At 48.4% G+C, this 13,572-nt stretch overlaps 1 protein-coding gene across 1 annotated transcript; it reads right to left on the bottom strand.

Moving 5' to 3' along the window:
- Positions 1-161: 161 nt before the first annotated feature.
- Sh2d7 (SH2 domain containing 7) lies at positions 162-9,146 on the bottom strand. Its single transcript, XM_036191801.1, has 6 exons — positions 8,954-9,146; positions 8,262-8,351; positions 5,072-5,237; positions 4,620-4,832; positions 2,196-2,885; positions 162-263 (listed from the first exon to the last, which is right to left on the bottom strand). The coding sequence occupies exons 1-6, from the start codon at positions 9,127-9,129 to the stop codon at positions 213-215; spliced, it is 1,386 nt and encodes a 461-aa protein (XP_036047694.1). The 5' UTR covers positions 9,130-9,146; the 3' UTR covers positions 162-212.
- Positions 9,147-13,572: the final 4,426 nt, after the last annotated feature.

Raw genomic sequence — 13,572 nt, 5'->3', positions numbered from 1 at the left:
TCACTCTGTGGATGGGCAGCATCAAGGACACATCCAGGAGTCGCAGGCTGTGGCAAGGTCTCTCCTGTGCTTTCCAGGCAGGTGCCTAGGCTGCACCCAGGAGCCTGGTCCCATAGTGGCTGGTTGAGTTACACCCTCAGGTGAGCTGAGGGTATCTAGTCATCCCTGGTGTGGCCTGGATGCCAGGAAACCCTCTGGATGCCAGGCCTCCCTCAGAATTTGTGCTTCTTGTCTGTGAAGAAGAGCCTCCGGAACTTGTCAGGCTGGAAGGAAGGGAAAGATGTTGAGGCCTGGGCTCCCCAGCAGAGAGGAGAAGATCCAGGCTGAGAAGCTCTTAGCTTGGGTCTGGGGTGAGCCCCAAGCTGGAAAAATGACAGGATACAATGCTGGTATGGCTCCCACCAGCCTCTCCAGGGCCCCAAACCCCACTTTCAGCCTTCACATTTAAGATGAGGCTTTGCTTTTGTCTGGCTGAGGAAGGGGGGTGGGAAGGAGGACTGTGAAAAGAGGCGGAACAGTCGGGCGGTGGTATGCAGGCCTGTAATCCCAGCACTCGGGAGGCAGAGGCAGGCGGATCTTTGTGAGTTCGAGGCCAGCCTGGTCTATAGAGCTAGTCTAGGACAGGCTCCAAAGCTACAGAGAAACCCTGTCTCGAAAAACAAAAAACAAAAAACAAACAAAAAAGAGGCGGAACATACTGCAAGTCAGGGCATCATCTTCCCCCCTGGGTATGTCCTGGTCTTCCTGCTCCATCCTGCCCAGCAGGGGCCTTGCTATGCCCTGGTGGGACAGGATGGAGGAGGGGAGGGGTTATATACAGGACTGCCAAGGTTAGAAGAGGACATGGGAACATCTAGGGGGAAGGGCAGGCATGGCTTCTGAGGTCCTTAAAGCACAGTCCACTGATGAAGTCTGAGGGAATCAACACCTCAGAAAATTATGGGAGCAAGAGCTAGAGCAGGAGATCACAGCCCTGCCCTGAAGGAGGAGCTGCTTCCCCTAGAGGCCTTTTGCTTTGAAGCTCAGCATGTCCCAGTTCAGGCCAGGAGAGGGAAGTTTCAGCTTTCCCTGGACTTGAGGCTGTGTCCACAGGAAAGAAGGACCTTTCCATTCCTGTTGTTCACAAGTATAAGCAGCTGAGGGTTTGGGGAGGGGGTGGGTGGACTCATCTGCCTCCCTGGGACCCAGATGCAGCTACCTATGGTGTGCTTACCACCTGTCCCCCATGTTCTCCTCCTCTCTATCATGAATCCTCAGAAAAAGTCACCCTACTCACTAAGAGCCACCTCTGAAAGTGTCTTGTCAAGAAAGGATGTGGGAGTATTGTTCCTTGGGCAGCTGCCCTGGGCATAACCAGATGTTCAGCTCATTTTACAGACAAGAAAGAGAGAGCTTGGGTAGGGTTGCCAAGTAACAATACAGGCTGCCCAGTTAAATCTGAGTTCTAGGTAAATAAATGGTTATGATTTATTTATTTATTTATTTATTTATTTATTTAGTTAGTTAGTTAGTTAGTTAGTTATTTATTTATTTATTTATTTATTTTTGTGGAGCTGAGGATCGAACCCAGGGCCTTGTGCTTGCTAGGCAAGCACTCTATCACCGAGCTAAATCCCCAACCCCATGATTTTTTGAGACATATCAAAACTACTGGTTTATGTACAGTTCAAATTTAACTAGATGCCTTGTATTTTTATCTTGGTGAATTTGGCAGCCCTAATCATCAGGGAAATTGCCATGGCCAATGCCACAGGCTAGAGAGCTACTGCTTATTCATGACTATGGCCAAGGGCGTCCTTTCTGCCTCCCAGTGGTTCTGACAGCCCTGCTGTAGGTTTGAGAAACCCAGGGAGTGTTCTACCATAGAGGATGCTCTTAGATGGGCTAGAAACCCCCATTTTACGCCCACAATCTAGCAGCTGCTTCTCCCCCTCCCCCCACCCCATATCACCAGGTGGAAAAGTTCTGGGCCCTTCTGAGCACCTGCAGTGACCTGCTCATGCTTGACTCCACACAGGTTCTCTCTATAGTCCTGGCTGTCCTGGAGTTCACTATGTAAGCCAGGCTGGCCTCAAACTCACAAAACTCCTCCTGCTTCTGCCTCTCTAGTGCTAGAATTAAAGATGTGTGCTTCCATGTCTGGCTCACCAGGTGTTTTGTAAGGATCTCACCACCCACCCCATCAGGGAACTGACCTTGTGCGCCCGTCCAGTGTCCTTGTTCTTGGAGGCTGGGATTTGCTCATAGGTGTTCCCTGGCTCTGGGAGCTGGGGGGTTCCTGAGATCTTCTCATAGCCACAGTTCATGGGCTCTGATAGTTGGCTGTAGGTGGGACTGGTTCCAGGGTATGGGAGCTTAGTAGTGCTTTGCCAGCAGGTTGGAATCTGCTCATAAGGGCTGCCTCCTTGGTCTGGTCTATCCCCACTCTCCTGTTGTGGGCCTGTTGTCCCAACAAGCTGGTAGGTATCCGTAGAGCTGACCTCAGAGGAGGATTGAGCCTCGTCGTGGCTCAGCTTTAGAAACTCCTGCTTCCAAGTAGTAGCCCGTGGTCCCAGGGCCTCAGAATTGGGGAGCAGGGGCAATCCTAAGGAACTGTAAGGCATTGTAGCACACTGGTCTCTCTTCACCCCAGACGGGGCAGGCTCTGGACTATTGGGATTGTTCTGGTCTTCATCTGAGAGATTCCTTGAGGGCTTCCTGCCTGGGGAACAAGCCAGGCTGCCAGCTGGAGCCGGCCTGTGCCTGCCGGACACCTCGGTGCCCAGGCCTTGCTGTGCGCGGTTCGCCTTCTTCAGGTCCGCGTAAATGATATCACTGGGGCCTGCAGAAGGCTCATCCAGAAGAGAGGGACTCCTCTGGGGAATGGGGGGCACTCTAGTGGGTGCCTGGGAAAGAGGCACAGAGAATGTTTTAAAAGGCACCCTGTTGTTGCCGTGACCTCGCACCCCCTGAGCTGTCTTTACAAGCCTCCCTCCCTTTTTTACTTCAGTTTGCCTATCATATGCAGGAGCTGGTTCATGATGGTCATGTTTCCTGGCTCTATGATTCTAAGTATAATCTTTACCTTGGCATCCAGGGTAACCAGCTCAACAGCCAACCCAAACTCATCCTGTCTGGTCCTCCTGCCTCCAGTATGGTCCTTTGGTCCCCCAGGGCCCCAGGAGCCCCCCCCCCCCCCATGCACTGCTATATACCCTTTCAGAGTAGCTTTATCCCAAGCCCATTGCTCATGGACCCTTTCAACAAATATTTGCTGACTACCAACTGTATGACAGGCAGTTTTTGTTTGTTTGTTTGTTTTTCAAGACAGAGTTTCTCTGTATAATAACCCTGGCTGTCCTGGAACTCACTCTGTAGACCAGGCTGGTCTCAAACTCAGAGATCTACCATCTGCCTCTGCCTCCTGAGTGCTGGGATCAAAGGTGTGCACCACCACCGCCCAGCTATGGCAGACAGTCTTAAGTCCTGAGGCCAGTTTGAGTTTACATTCTAATCTGGAAACAAGCACCATGGGACTGTGCTACAGAGTGTACAAGGACTTGATGTAGTTAGTATATGATACATGATATAGGACTGTGTCATTGGTAATGTCATGTCAGCTCATGATCAGTGCTGTGGAGAGCAAAACAGGTAACAGAGTAAAGAAAATAACAGGTGGGAAAGGTGACATGTCCTATAGGTCAGGTGGGAAAGGTGACATGTCCTATAGGTCAGGTGGGAAAGGTGACATGTCCTGTAGGTCAGGTGGGAAAGGTGACATGTCCTGTAGGTCAGGTGGGAAAGGTGACATGTTCTGTAGCTCAGGTGGCCTTTTTTGAGGAGAGAGAATACAGTATGGGTATGAGTGAGGTCACTCTCTGGTAAGAAGAGACCCAGGCAGAATATACAGTGAGTTCAAAGGTTTGTGGGTTTAAAAAAGATTTAGAAGGCCAGAGGGGAATGGTGAGGAAGGGAAGGAGGCTCCGGATACTAGAGAGGCTCTTGTAGATCCTGAGGATTTTAGGTTTTATTCTGAGCATAAGAAGTCCTTGGCATGTGGTGTCACATGCCTTTAATCCCAGCACTCAGGAGGCAGAGGGAGGTAGATCTGTGAGTTCAAGGCCAGCCTGGGCTACAGAGTGAGTTCCAGGACAGAGAAACCCTGTCTTGAAAAACAAACAAAACAAAAAAGCAACAACAAAAACAAGTCCTGGGCATGCCATGCTCTATGTGTCAAGGACTTTCTCTGAGCCTGTCCCATCATACAGACATCCCACTTTACAGTCTGCTAAGTGATTTTCAGATATCTCATAACTGTTCTCATTGAGACCTCCCAAGAACATCAGGAATGGTAAATAGATTCAGAGATTCCATGCCTCATACAAAGCCTTACAGTGAGAAAATGGAAGAGTCTAGTCTAGGTTTGAAATCCATCCAGCTGACCAGGGCAGGCCATAGCATTGGCAGATCACCAGGGACTGACACCTGGTTGTGCTTCTTACATCATGGGCCTGATGCTCACCCTCTATGCTTGAAGATCTCGATCTGGTGGTTTCTAAGGACCTGACTGTGGTAGGACACACCCCCCCCCAATCCTGGGCTCACAGCCATCAGCCTGTATAGCACAGAATCCGCCTCACCTCTGTACTTTCCTCTTTCGAGACAGTCCAGGGACTCACATCCAGGCCTTTCTTGGTGTGCAGGAAGGAGACCTGGGGCTTTGCAGGAAGGCGAGGGCTGGTGGCCTTGTCAGGAACCACAGTGGTAAATTCCGTGGCAGCTGGATTTTCCAGGCCTAGATTAGTCTGCTGGAGGCCCGTGTTGACGGCGTCATACAGGTCATTTTCCTCTAGCTGGAGGCAGTGAGGATATAACAGGGTTATGGTCATACACTGGCAGCCTCCAACTGTCTGCAGGACAGTAGGAAAGGGATGGAAACATCCCACTAGGTTCTTGACCTTGGCTAAGGTACTTTTTTGAACGAAGGCCATGACTCCTCTGAGTTCCCTTGATAGGATGTTCCTGGGTGATTGCTGCCCTAAGCCTGGACACCCCATCCTACCTCCTGCACCCTGGGGAGAAGAGTACCTACCCGTGGGCAAGCAGCAGCAAGGGTCTCCCCAAAAGGCTCAAGCTGCACTTCCTGGTAATGGCGTAGGAGATCTTCCAGGGTGCTGTGGCTGAGGGTGTCTCCTGAGACAAGGTAACGTCGATTTCGGAGCTGGTTGATGACAAAATGGCGGCAGCGATCACTACCCCTGTAACACAATTACAGGTGGGCTGGGTTGGGCTGCTGGCTGCGAGTGGGTCAGCTCTGCCGCTGAGTATTTCCACCCAGTACAGACTCATCTGACCAAGGGCTGCCCTCTCCATGTGCATCTATGGTGTTCCTCGGGGAACTGGGGTGGGGGTGAGGTGGGGGGATGGGGGATGGGAGGGTATGTGGGGGGGGGGGGGGGGAGCTGTTTCAAATGTCTGGGGCCCTGGGAATAACCTGAGCTTGTTCTTGGGGAGGGCAGGGCTGGGACTAGAGTGATTGAGACACTCATTGAGCCCAAAACAAGGGTACCCCCCAAATCTTGCTCATCAGATTTACTAATGCAATAATTTATCTCTTTGTGTGTGTGTTTGTGTGTGTGTGGTACTGGGGGGTAAAACCTAGGGCCTCACACAGGCTGTGCAAGTGCTGTAATGGTAAACTGTGCCCCCAGACCTATCTACCATCTATCTTAACTTTAAATCCTTTAATTATTTACCCATTTATTCTTGAGAGAAGATCTCACCTTATAGCCCAGGCTGGCCTACAGCTGGATAGTCCAGGTTGGCCTCAGACTCAGATGGGTCCTCCTGCCCCAGCCTCCCCAGTGCTGGGACAATAGGTATGAACTACCATCCTTGGCTAATACAGTATTTTAGAAGCTCAAAATGAATGAAAAAAACAAAACAACAACCCATAAACATAAAAACAACGAGGAAGAAAATATCGAAGCTGCCAGTAAAGACAAGCGCCCACCTTACCATTCAGCTTCACCCGGCCCCATCCTCCGGAACAACTGGACCTCCCCTCCTATAAAGCCTCACCTTCCTCATTTTCCTCGTTTTAATGGAAGAAAGATTCAAACACAGAGCACACGTGGGTGTGCAGCAAGGTGAATTTCTACATAAAAATGCCCCAGTAATCACATGCAGATCAGGATATAAAACCTCGCCTAGCCCCTCCCTGCCAATGCCCCACAGGTGGCCTCTTTCTGACCTGATTGCCATACGTGCGTTTCTTCCTTTATGGAATTTCCAATAAATGGAAATCATGCAAAAGTCCTCATTTGTATCTCACTTCCTCCCCTCAACGTATTTTCCAGACTCGCTGAGGTGCAAGTGGATTTAGCTTCTTCCTCTCGAAAGTTATGTGGGGTGTCTCATCTGATAGAAGACCCATAGTCTGCTGGGTGTTTAGGCTGTCTCCTTATTGAGGCTGTTGTAAAGATAGCTGTTGTGCATATCTTTTGGAGAATGCATGTGCTCATTTCCACTGAGAATGTGCCAAAGAATAGCAAGAGCAAGACTGGTCACACACACACACACACACACACACACACACACACACACACACACAGGAAATCAAAGTTATCAGCCTTCTGAGAGCTTGTTTGGGCTCCCCTCTATTCTGGGGAGGTCGTTCTTCTCAACCAAGCATGCTTCAGGAAGGATGCACATGCTATGCTGAAGGAGGAAGGAGACACTCCCGTCTAACCACCCAGATCAGCTGAATCTATCCTGTGGGGTGACAGATGTCGCAGCCAGATTGCCTTCACATCCAAATTTATTCGTCTTTTATAGTGAGTGCTTTTTGTGTCTAAGAAATTTTTGTTTATCCCATTTTCATGGGCAGTTGGTTAGCTTATTAAAATGTTTTTTTTTGTTTCCTTTAAGAAAGGTAATTATTTTCTGTCTTGGATCTATGATCCATGTATAGTTATTAGTTTTTGTATCTTGCATGAGGTAGCGACCATTTTCCCCCCATTTGGATATCAACCTGCCTTGTGCCAACTGTAGGAAAACCAGGAATGGTCATGACACTCCTGGTGTGAATCAGGGAGTCACCGCGCTGGCTCGTCTCTGGACCCTGCTGGTCCTTTTCACTGTTTATATTTCTCTGAGCACCACCTCCTCTTGCTGTCTTTTATAAGGTGGCCCCCTGCCTAGGTCTCATGAGGGAGAGAGAAGCTCAAAGAAATAAAGACATAATATCAAAGCAGACCAAAACTGAAAAGAGATTTGAAAAAGCTTGCTTATTATATTTCAAAGTACCCAAAGTAGTGTATGGGGAAAAATGAGTGATTAACATTTGTTTAGGTCTTCCAAGGTTTGTGCAGTCTGTGCCAGGCACTTTCAAATGCATCCTCTTACTGAGCAGTTCCAACAGTCTGTGACAGTAACTAGAATCTTCCTGCTTTACCTATGAGATGCCAGAGGCAGAGAAGCTTCCTCTGGGTTAAGATCTGAACAAGGAGAGTCTGTGCACATAATTTGAATCAGAATCTGAGGACTTGGAAGTTTGCCCTGCAGCCTTGGCCTCCTTCCAGGTCTCCAGAGGGAGACTTCTACCTTCCCAACTTAGCCTCCATTCAGGCCAGGGTTCATAGTCATGACCTCTGACTTTGGACTAGGCCCACGTCTCCTCCTCTTTGGTCTCATAGCCTTGCATTAGTAAGACCCAAGATCTTCATATTCAGCCGATGGCGTGGGTCCCCACAGTCTTCACATCTCCCGACTATCTCCAGTTCTCCCTCCTTATGCTGTAAGGAGGACCCTGGTGAAGTGGCTGACTGCCTGGAGCATTTCCTGGTGTCAGAATTCTCATCCAAGGCCATCCTGTTCCCACATTCCCTGTATCCTGCTGCACCCAGGGATCTGGGGCTCCCAAAATCCTACACTTCTGCTCATGCCAGTCCATCTGCTAGAAGACCGTCTTATACCCAACTGTGCCCTCTTCCCACTAGCAAATAGCCATTCCTCCTTTACTGGGCTCAGCGTTCATCTGTGCTCACCAGGAGTATGTTTTATCTGGCTCCCCTTGTCCCTTTGAAGGCTGCAGCACCATCCTTGGTGATGGTCAGTGCTGCTGCTCTGAAAGGGTTGGCCAAGCATGGGTTGGATGAACCATGGAGTCAGGGCCCAGGGAAAACCAGACAGTGGGCTTCTGGGCCTCCGTGTTTGTCAGCAGGCTCTGGGGTATGGAGTCTTGAGGCTGCTTGCCCCTCCATAGCGGCCTTCCCACTTACCTGTAAGACAGGATGTAGCCGACAGCCCGGTCACTGAGGCGGATGAGGAAGGAACCAAGAGCTTTGTCCCTGAGTAGCTGCTCTGTCTGCCTGGACAAAGGACATACCATTACTGGAGCCTGTACCCTCACAATAGCCAAGCAGCCTGAATTAGACCTACCTCAGGATCTTTGCAAGCTATAGCCTTAGGTCCTAGATTGGGGCAGCCTTTTAGTCCTTGATAGAGAACTTTCTTAGACCTCTGAGGCTCTGAGGCTTCTCAGGTGTGATCTGTGCACACAAATATTCCCAAGCACAGATTGCCAAATCCCACATTCTGGTCCCTATGCCAGGATAACCATGTGTCTAGGTTTCCTGGTCAGTTTTCTAGCTTAGTTACAATAGCATTTCAGTGCTGATATATGGCACAGTCTTTTAATTTTTTATTTTTGCCAAGATACTCAGAACTCATCTAAACATGCCCAGCCCCCCACATGGTCTACTTTCTGTCCTTCCCATAGCTACAAAGACTTCACTAGAGAAATGCCCTTCAGATCTGCTTTCAGAAGCTTCCTCAATCTGTCCCCCTCCACCCCCAGTATCCTGCCTAGTGAGGAAATTTCAGGAGCCCAGTGTTCCAGAATCCTTGGGTGATATTTTCAGCCCTGAGGAACTGTGGGCCATGCTGGCCATGTTGTCAGGGGGAGCCTTACTTGCGAGTGATGAATCCATGAAACCAGGGGGGCAGAGCTCCATTTTGTAGGATAGAGGGGGCCTGTGTCTCCATGAACCACTTCAGAGCCAGCTCCTGGATTTCAGCCAAGTCCCTCCCATCTCCAGCCTTCCCTAGTGCCTTGGCTAGATGCAACTGCTCTGGGCCGCCCTCCATCCTGGTGAATACTGATGGGCAATAAGTCCTGATGCTGACTGCGGTCCTTTATATCTGTGTGTGATGCAGCTCATTTGCCTGAACCCACACCCTCCCCGATGCTTGACGCACACAGGAGTCCTATTACCTTTGGACTGGCAGATGGTTCTCTTCTGGGAAGCTTCGGGACCAGACATTTGGGCTGGCTAGAGTCCTACCATAGGAGTCTGGTGAGAGATCAGGCTTTCCATGATCTCTGGGCCAGCAAATGAACTGCTGACTTTGGCCTCATTTTTCCCAACCTCCAGTCTGCCTCAGCTGAGGAGTAGACATTAGCTTCGGTCACAACACTGCCCCTGTTAGCAAAGTCCTGGATTTAAATTACATGTGTCTTGCCCTGGCAGGGGCTTTTAGTGTTTGGGTGGGGAAATTCCATGCTGATTAATTTTTCCTTCCAATGCAGGTTGTATCAAGTACCTACTGTGCACCATATAAATCTGGGAATAAGGCCACAGCAGCTGGGAAAACATTTTGTTATTTGTATGTGCGCACACATACTCACACACACATGCATGCAGTCATGTACCTATGCATGTGTTTGTGGAAGTTAGAGGTTGGTATTGAATGCCTTCCTCTATCACTCTCTACGTTGTGCTTTGAGACAGGGGCTCTCACTGAACCTAGAGCTCCTGTTTGGAGTAGTCCCTGGGATCCACCTTTCTCTGCCTCTCAGTGGGTGCCAGGGATCCAAATTCAGGTCTTGATGCTTATGAAGCCAGCACTTTACCTACTGAACCATCTCCCTAGTCCTGGAGAAGCACTTTTTAGTAATGGAGGTGGACAGACAATAAATGTTTGCGTATGTATGTGGAGCAGGGTGCCGGATGTTCCCAGCCTGCAGGAGGCAGGGAGAGGAAGACAGAGCATGTGGGCTTTGTATCATGGATTGGAGTCAGTCTTACCTAAGAGCAACAGTGGGTGTTTGAAGGAGGAAGCCAAGCACCTAGGGGAAGAGAGCCTGTTGCCAACCATGGAGGAAGTAAGGGCAGAGACAGGATGTTTGGGATTAGTTTAGGGCAGTAGAACACTTTGTTCACACAAACATTCCCAATCTCCAGTGTCAGCATTCTGCCACAGAAACTGAGGCTGGAGGACACGGAATCAGCAGAAGCAATCAGCCCCTCAAAACACAGGATAGGATATTCCTCCTACCACACAGTGGCATAGAGGATCAGAGGGTTGCTGAGCCATTGGAGATATCACAGTTTGCTCATGCAGCAGACATAAAAGGTTGCTATGATGAGGTCCTTATGATGAGTAGGAGCAAAATGGTAAAGAATGAAAGATCATTTACATAAATTCAAAACAAAACAGAACTAATCAATGATGCTAGAAATTTAGAGCAGAGGCTATGGTGGGGTGGGAGGAGAGTCTAATAACTTCCAGGAAGGCCAGGCGCCGGCAAGTGCTGGTATGTTTCCACTTTCTGATCTGGGTGGTGTGCTCACTATGAAAATTCATGGGGCATTTGATAAATCCATGTTCTACTTCAATAGAAACCACTTACTGAAAAAGGAGAAGACAGCACAGCCACATTTCCATGGTTCAGATTGGCTTGATAGCTGTGTGGCCTTCAATCAAATGTTACAACTTTCCAACGTCAGTGTCTTCCTCTTTGGAATGAGGATAATAATGTGACGTGTGTATTAGCTCATTTTCTATTGCTACAGTGAAACACTTGAGGCTGTGTACTTTGTATTGAAAAGAGATTTATTTAACGCGTAGTCTTGGGAGCTAGAAGGCCAAGATTGGGTAGTTCTACCTATTTGGGCCCTGGCAGAGACTACCTTAGCTATACCACAGGGTGGTGGATGACATCATGGGGACATAATTGAGAAGGAGCGATGACATGGCCAGACAGAACCAGATTAGCTCTTTTATAATAACCCACTCTGTTTAGAATTCTCTAGAGTTCTATGAAAACTGAATTAATTAATCCTTTCCCAGGACAATGCTTCCCAATAAGAGGCTTCTTCTAAGCCTCCTTCAGGGTTCCACCACCTCCCAACATGGACACTCTGAAGTTCAACTTCTTTTTTTTTTTTTTTTTTGAGCTGAGGATTGAACCCAGGGCCTTTCGCTTGCTAGGCAAGCGCTCTACCACTGAGCTAAATCCACAACCCTAGAAGTTCAACTTCTAACACATAACACATCCAAACCATAGCAGCTTGTCCCTTGTAAGGTCAACTGAGTTAACTCCTTTGAACAGACTCTGGAGTAAAATAAGCAATTAAGATTAGCCATTGCTTTGATGATAATGCTGCCAATGGTGGTGATGATATAAAGATTCTCAATGGGGTAGACTATTAATTTTTTTATTTTATGTGCATTGGTGTTTTGCCTGCATGTTTGTTTGTGTGAGGATGTCAGATCTTGGAGTTACAGACAGTTGTGAGCTGCCAAGTGGGTGCTGGGAATTGAACCCGGGTCCTCTGGAAGAGCAGTCAGTGCTCTTAACCACTGAGCTATCTCTCCAGCCCCAGACTGTTATTATTTCTACAATCTCATTATGAGTCATCTCAAGTCTAAAATAAAATGTGTTAATAGAGGGAGGCGGTAGTGCACATCTGTAATCCCAGCATTAGAAAGGCAGAAGCAGGAGGATTACAAAATTGAGGCCAGCCTAGGCCCCATAACAAGACAACAGTTTGAGACCAGCCTGAGTCATATAGCAAGATCTTGCCTCAAAAAAACAAACAAGGGCCTGAAAAATTGACTCAGTGGTTAGAAACTAAACAGCCCTTGCTGAGGGACCTAAGTTTCACATCTAGCACCCCAGTCAAACAGCTCACAACTGCAACTGCCCATAACTCTAACTTCAAGGGATTCAGAGTATCCTCCTCTGGCCTGTTAAGATACCTGTACTCATGTGCACGTACCCACCCTCCCTCCCATAATTAAATATGGAATAATTTTTTTTTTTTAAATACAGGGTCTCTCTATGTAGTCCTGGCTAGCCTGGAACTCACTATATAGAGCAGGTTGGCCTCACACTCACAGAAATCCACCTGCCTCTGTTTTCCCAGTGCTGGGATTAACGGAGTACACCACTGTGCCTGGATTTGAAATAAAATCTTTTGAAAAATGTGTTTGGGCATGTGTGGGTTGCATGAAGCAACCTGCAACCAGAACCTGGGGGCTCTTCCTTCGCCTCTCAGCCTCGTCTTCCTCGTTTGTACAAAGGTGGCAGTGCTTACCTCTCCCGGGCAGCTCTCAGCCCAGGGGCAGGCGCATGGCTGCACAGCAAGTGTTCTGGAGAGCCTGCTACCCAGAACATTGATTCTGTAAATGATTACTTTCCAGTCTTGACAATGGGAGTGTCAAAGGAGCCACCAGGAATGAGTCATCATGTCCGAGCGTGTTCTTTGGTCTCCCCATCACAGACCAGCCAGGGAGATCTCGGCGCTCTGTAGTCCCAGGCCCAAGTTGGCAAGGATTAGAATTCTCTAAAACAAAGTCGGGGAGGAAGGAGATTCTGTCTTTATTTGCCCTAACTTTTCATTGAAACTCAGTATCTCCTTCCTGGTGAACACAGACAACAAACCCCATTAACATCAGCAGCACCTGCCCTTTCATCAGCAACGGAAGCCACAGATATTTTCCTATCTCATGACAGCAGCTGCAGACATGGGGACAGACATTTTTCTCATCATATCAGGATTATAAAAACCTAACCCAATGCTGGATCTTGCTTTTTTGTACAATGTAAAAACACAGGGCTAGTACTACACCAATATTCTACTGTGACACTATTTCCACATAATCTAGTCGCCCCGTTCCTCTTTACATCCAATTTTGTGCATTTAAAAAAATATCTAAGAGGCACAGAAGGCTCAGCATATTTCCCAAAGGCCCATGGCACCATAAGAATGAGAATTCTGGGGTCCAATCCAGAGCTGGTTTGCTGCTAAAGTAACGTCCTGGAAGTATTCAAATGCAAAGAAATATACTGTTCTCTTTTTCCATGAGGTGTTCTCACTCCACCAACTTTTAGGCTGGATACATTTATGGGCAGAACCTGATCATTTTCATAAGAAGACAAAGGCTTTTTTGTACAGAAAGGGACATATCCCAGATGGCTGTGGCCCAGGGGTGACAATTCTGAAAGTTAGGCAAATCAGGAGAGCTCTATATTTACACTCAAAGGAAATATGGGGCTGAGGAGGGGCAAATACTGGGTTTGGAGAGAATTGGGCATGCTGTGCAAAGAATTATGGGTAGGAAAAGATTGTTCCAGAAGAACTCTTTACCCCATTGTTCAGTTCACTACATGTGGTCACCTGGAGGATGCTGGGCCCTGGGTAGACAGAAAGTTGTGGAGTGGTCCCCTCTTTTTCTACCTTAGGCCAGAGGTGTGGAGAAGGGGCTGAAGGGGGGCAACAGGCTCTGGAATCAGACGAACTG

This window comes from Onychomys torridus, chromosome 7 (genome assembly GCF_903995425.1).
Source record: "Onychomys torridus chromosome 7, mOncTor1.1, whole genome shotgun sequence".
Taxonomy (NCBI): domain Eukaryota; kingdom Metazoa; phylum Chordata; class Mammalia; order Rodentia; family Cricetidae; genus Onychomys; species Onychomys torridus.
This window is presented reverse-complemented; position numbering and strand designations above follow the sequence as displayed.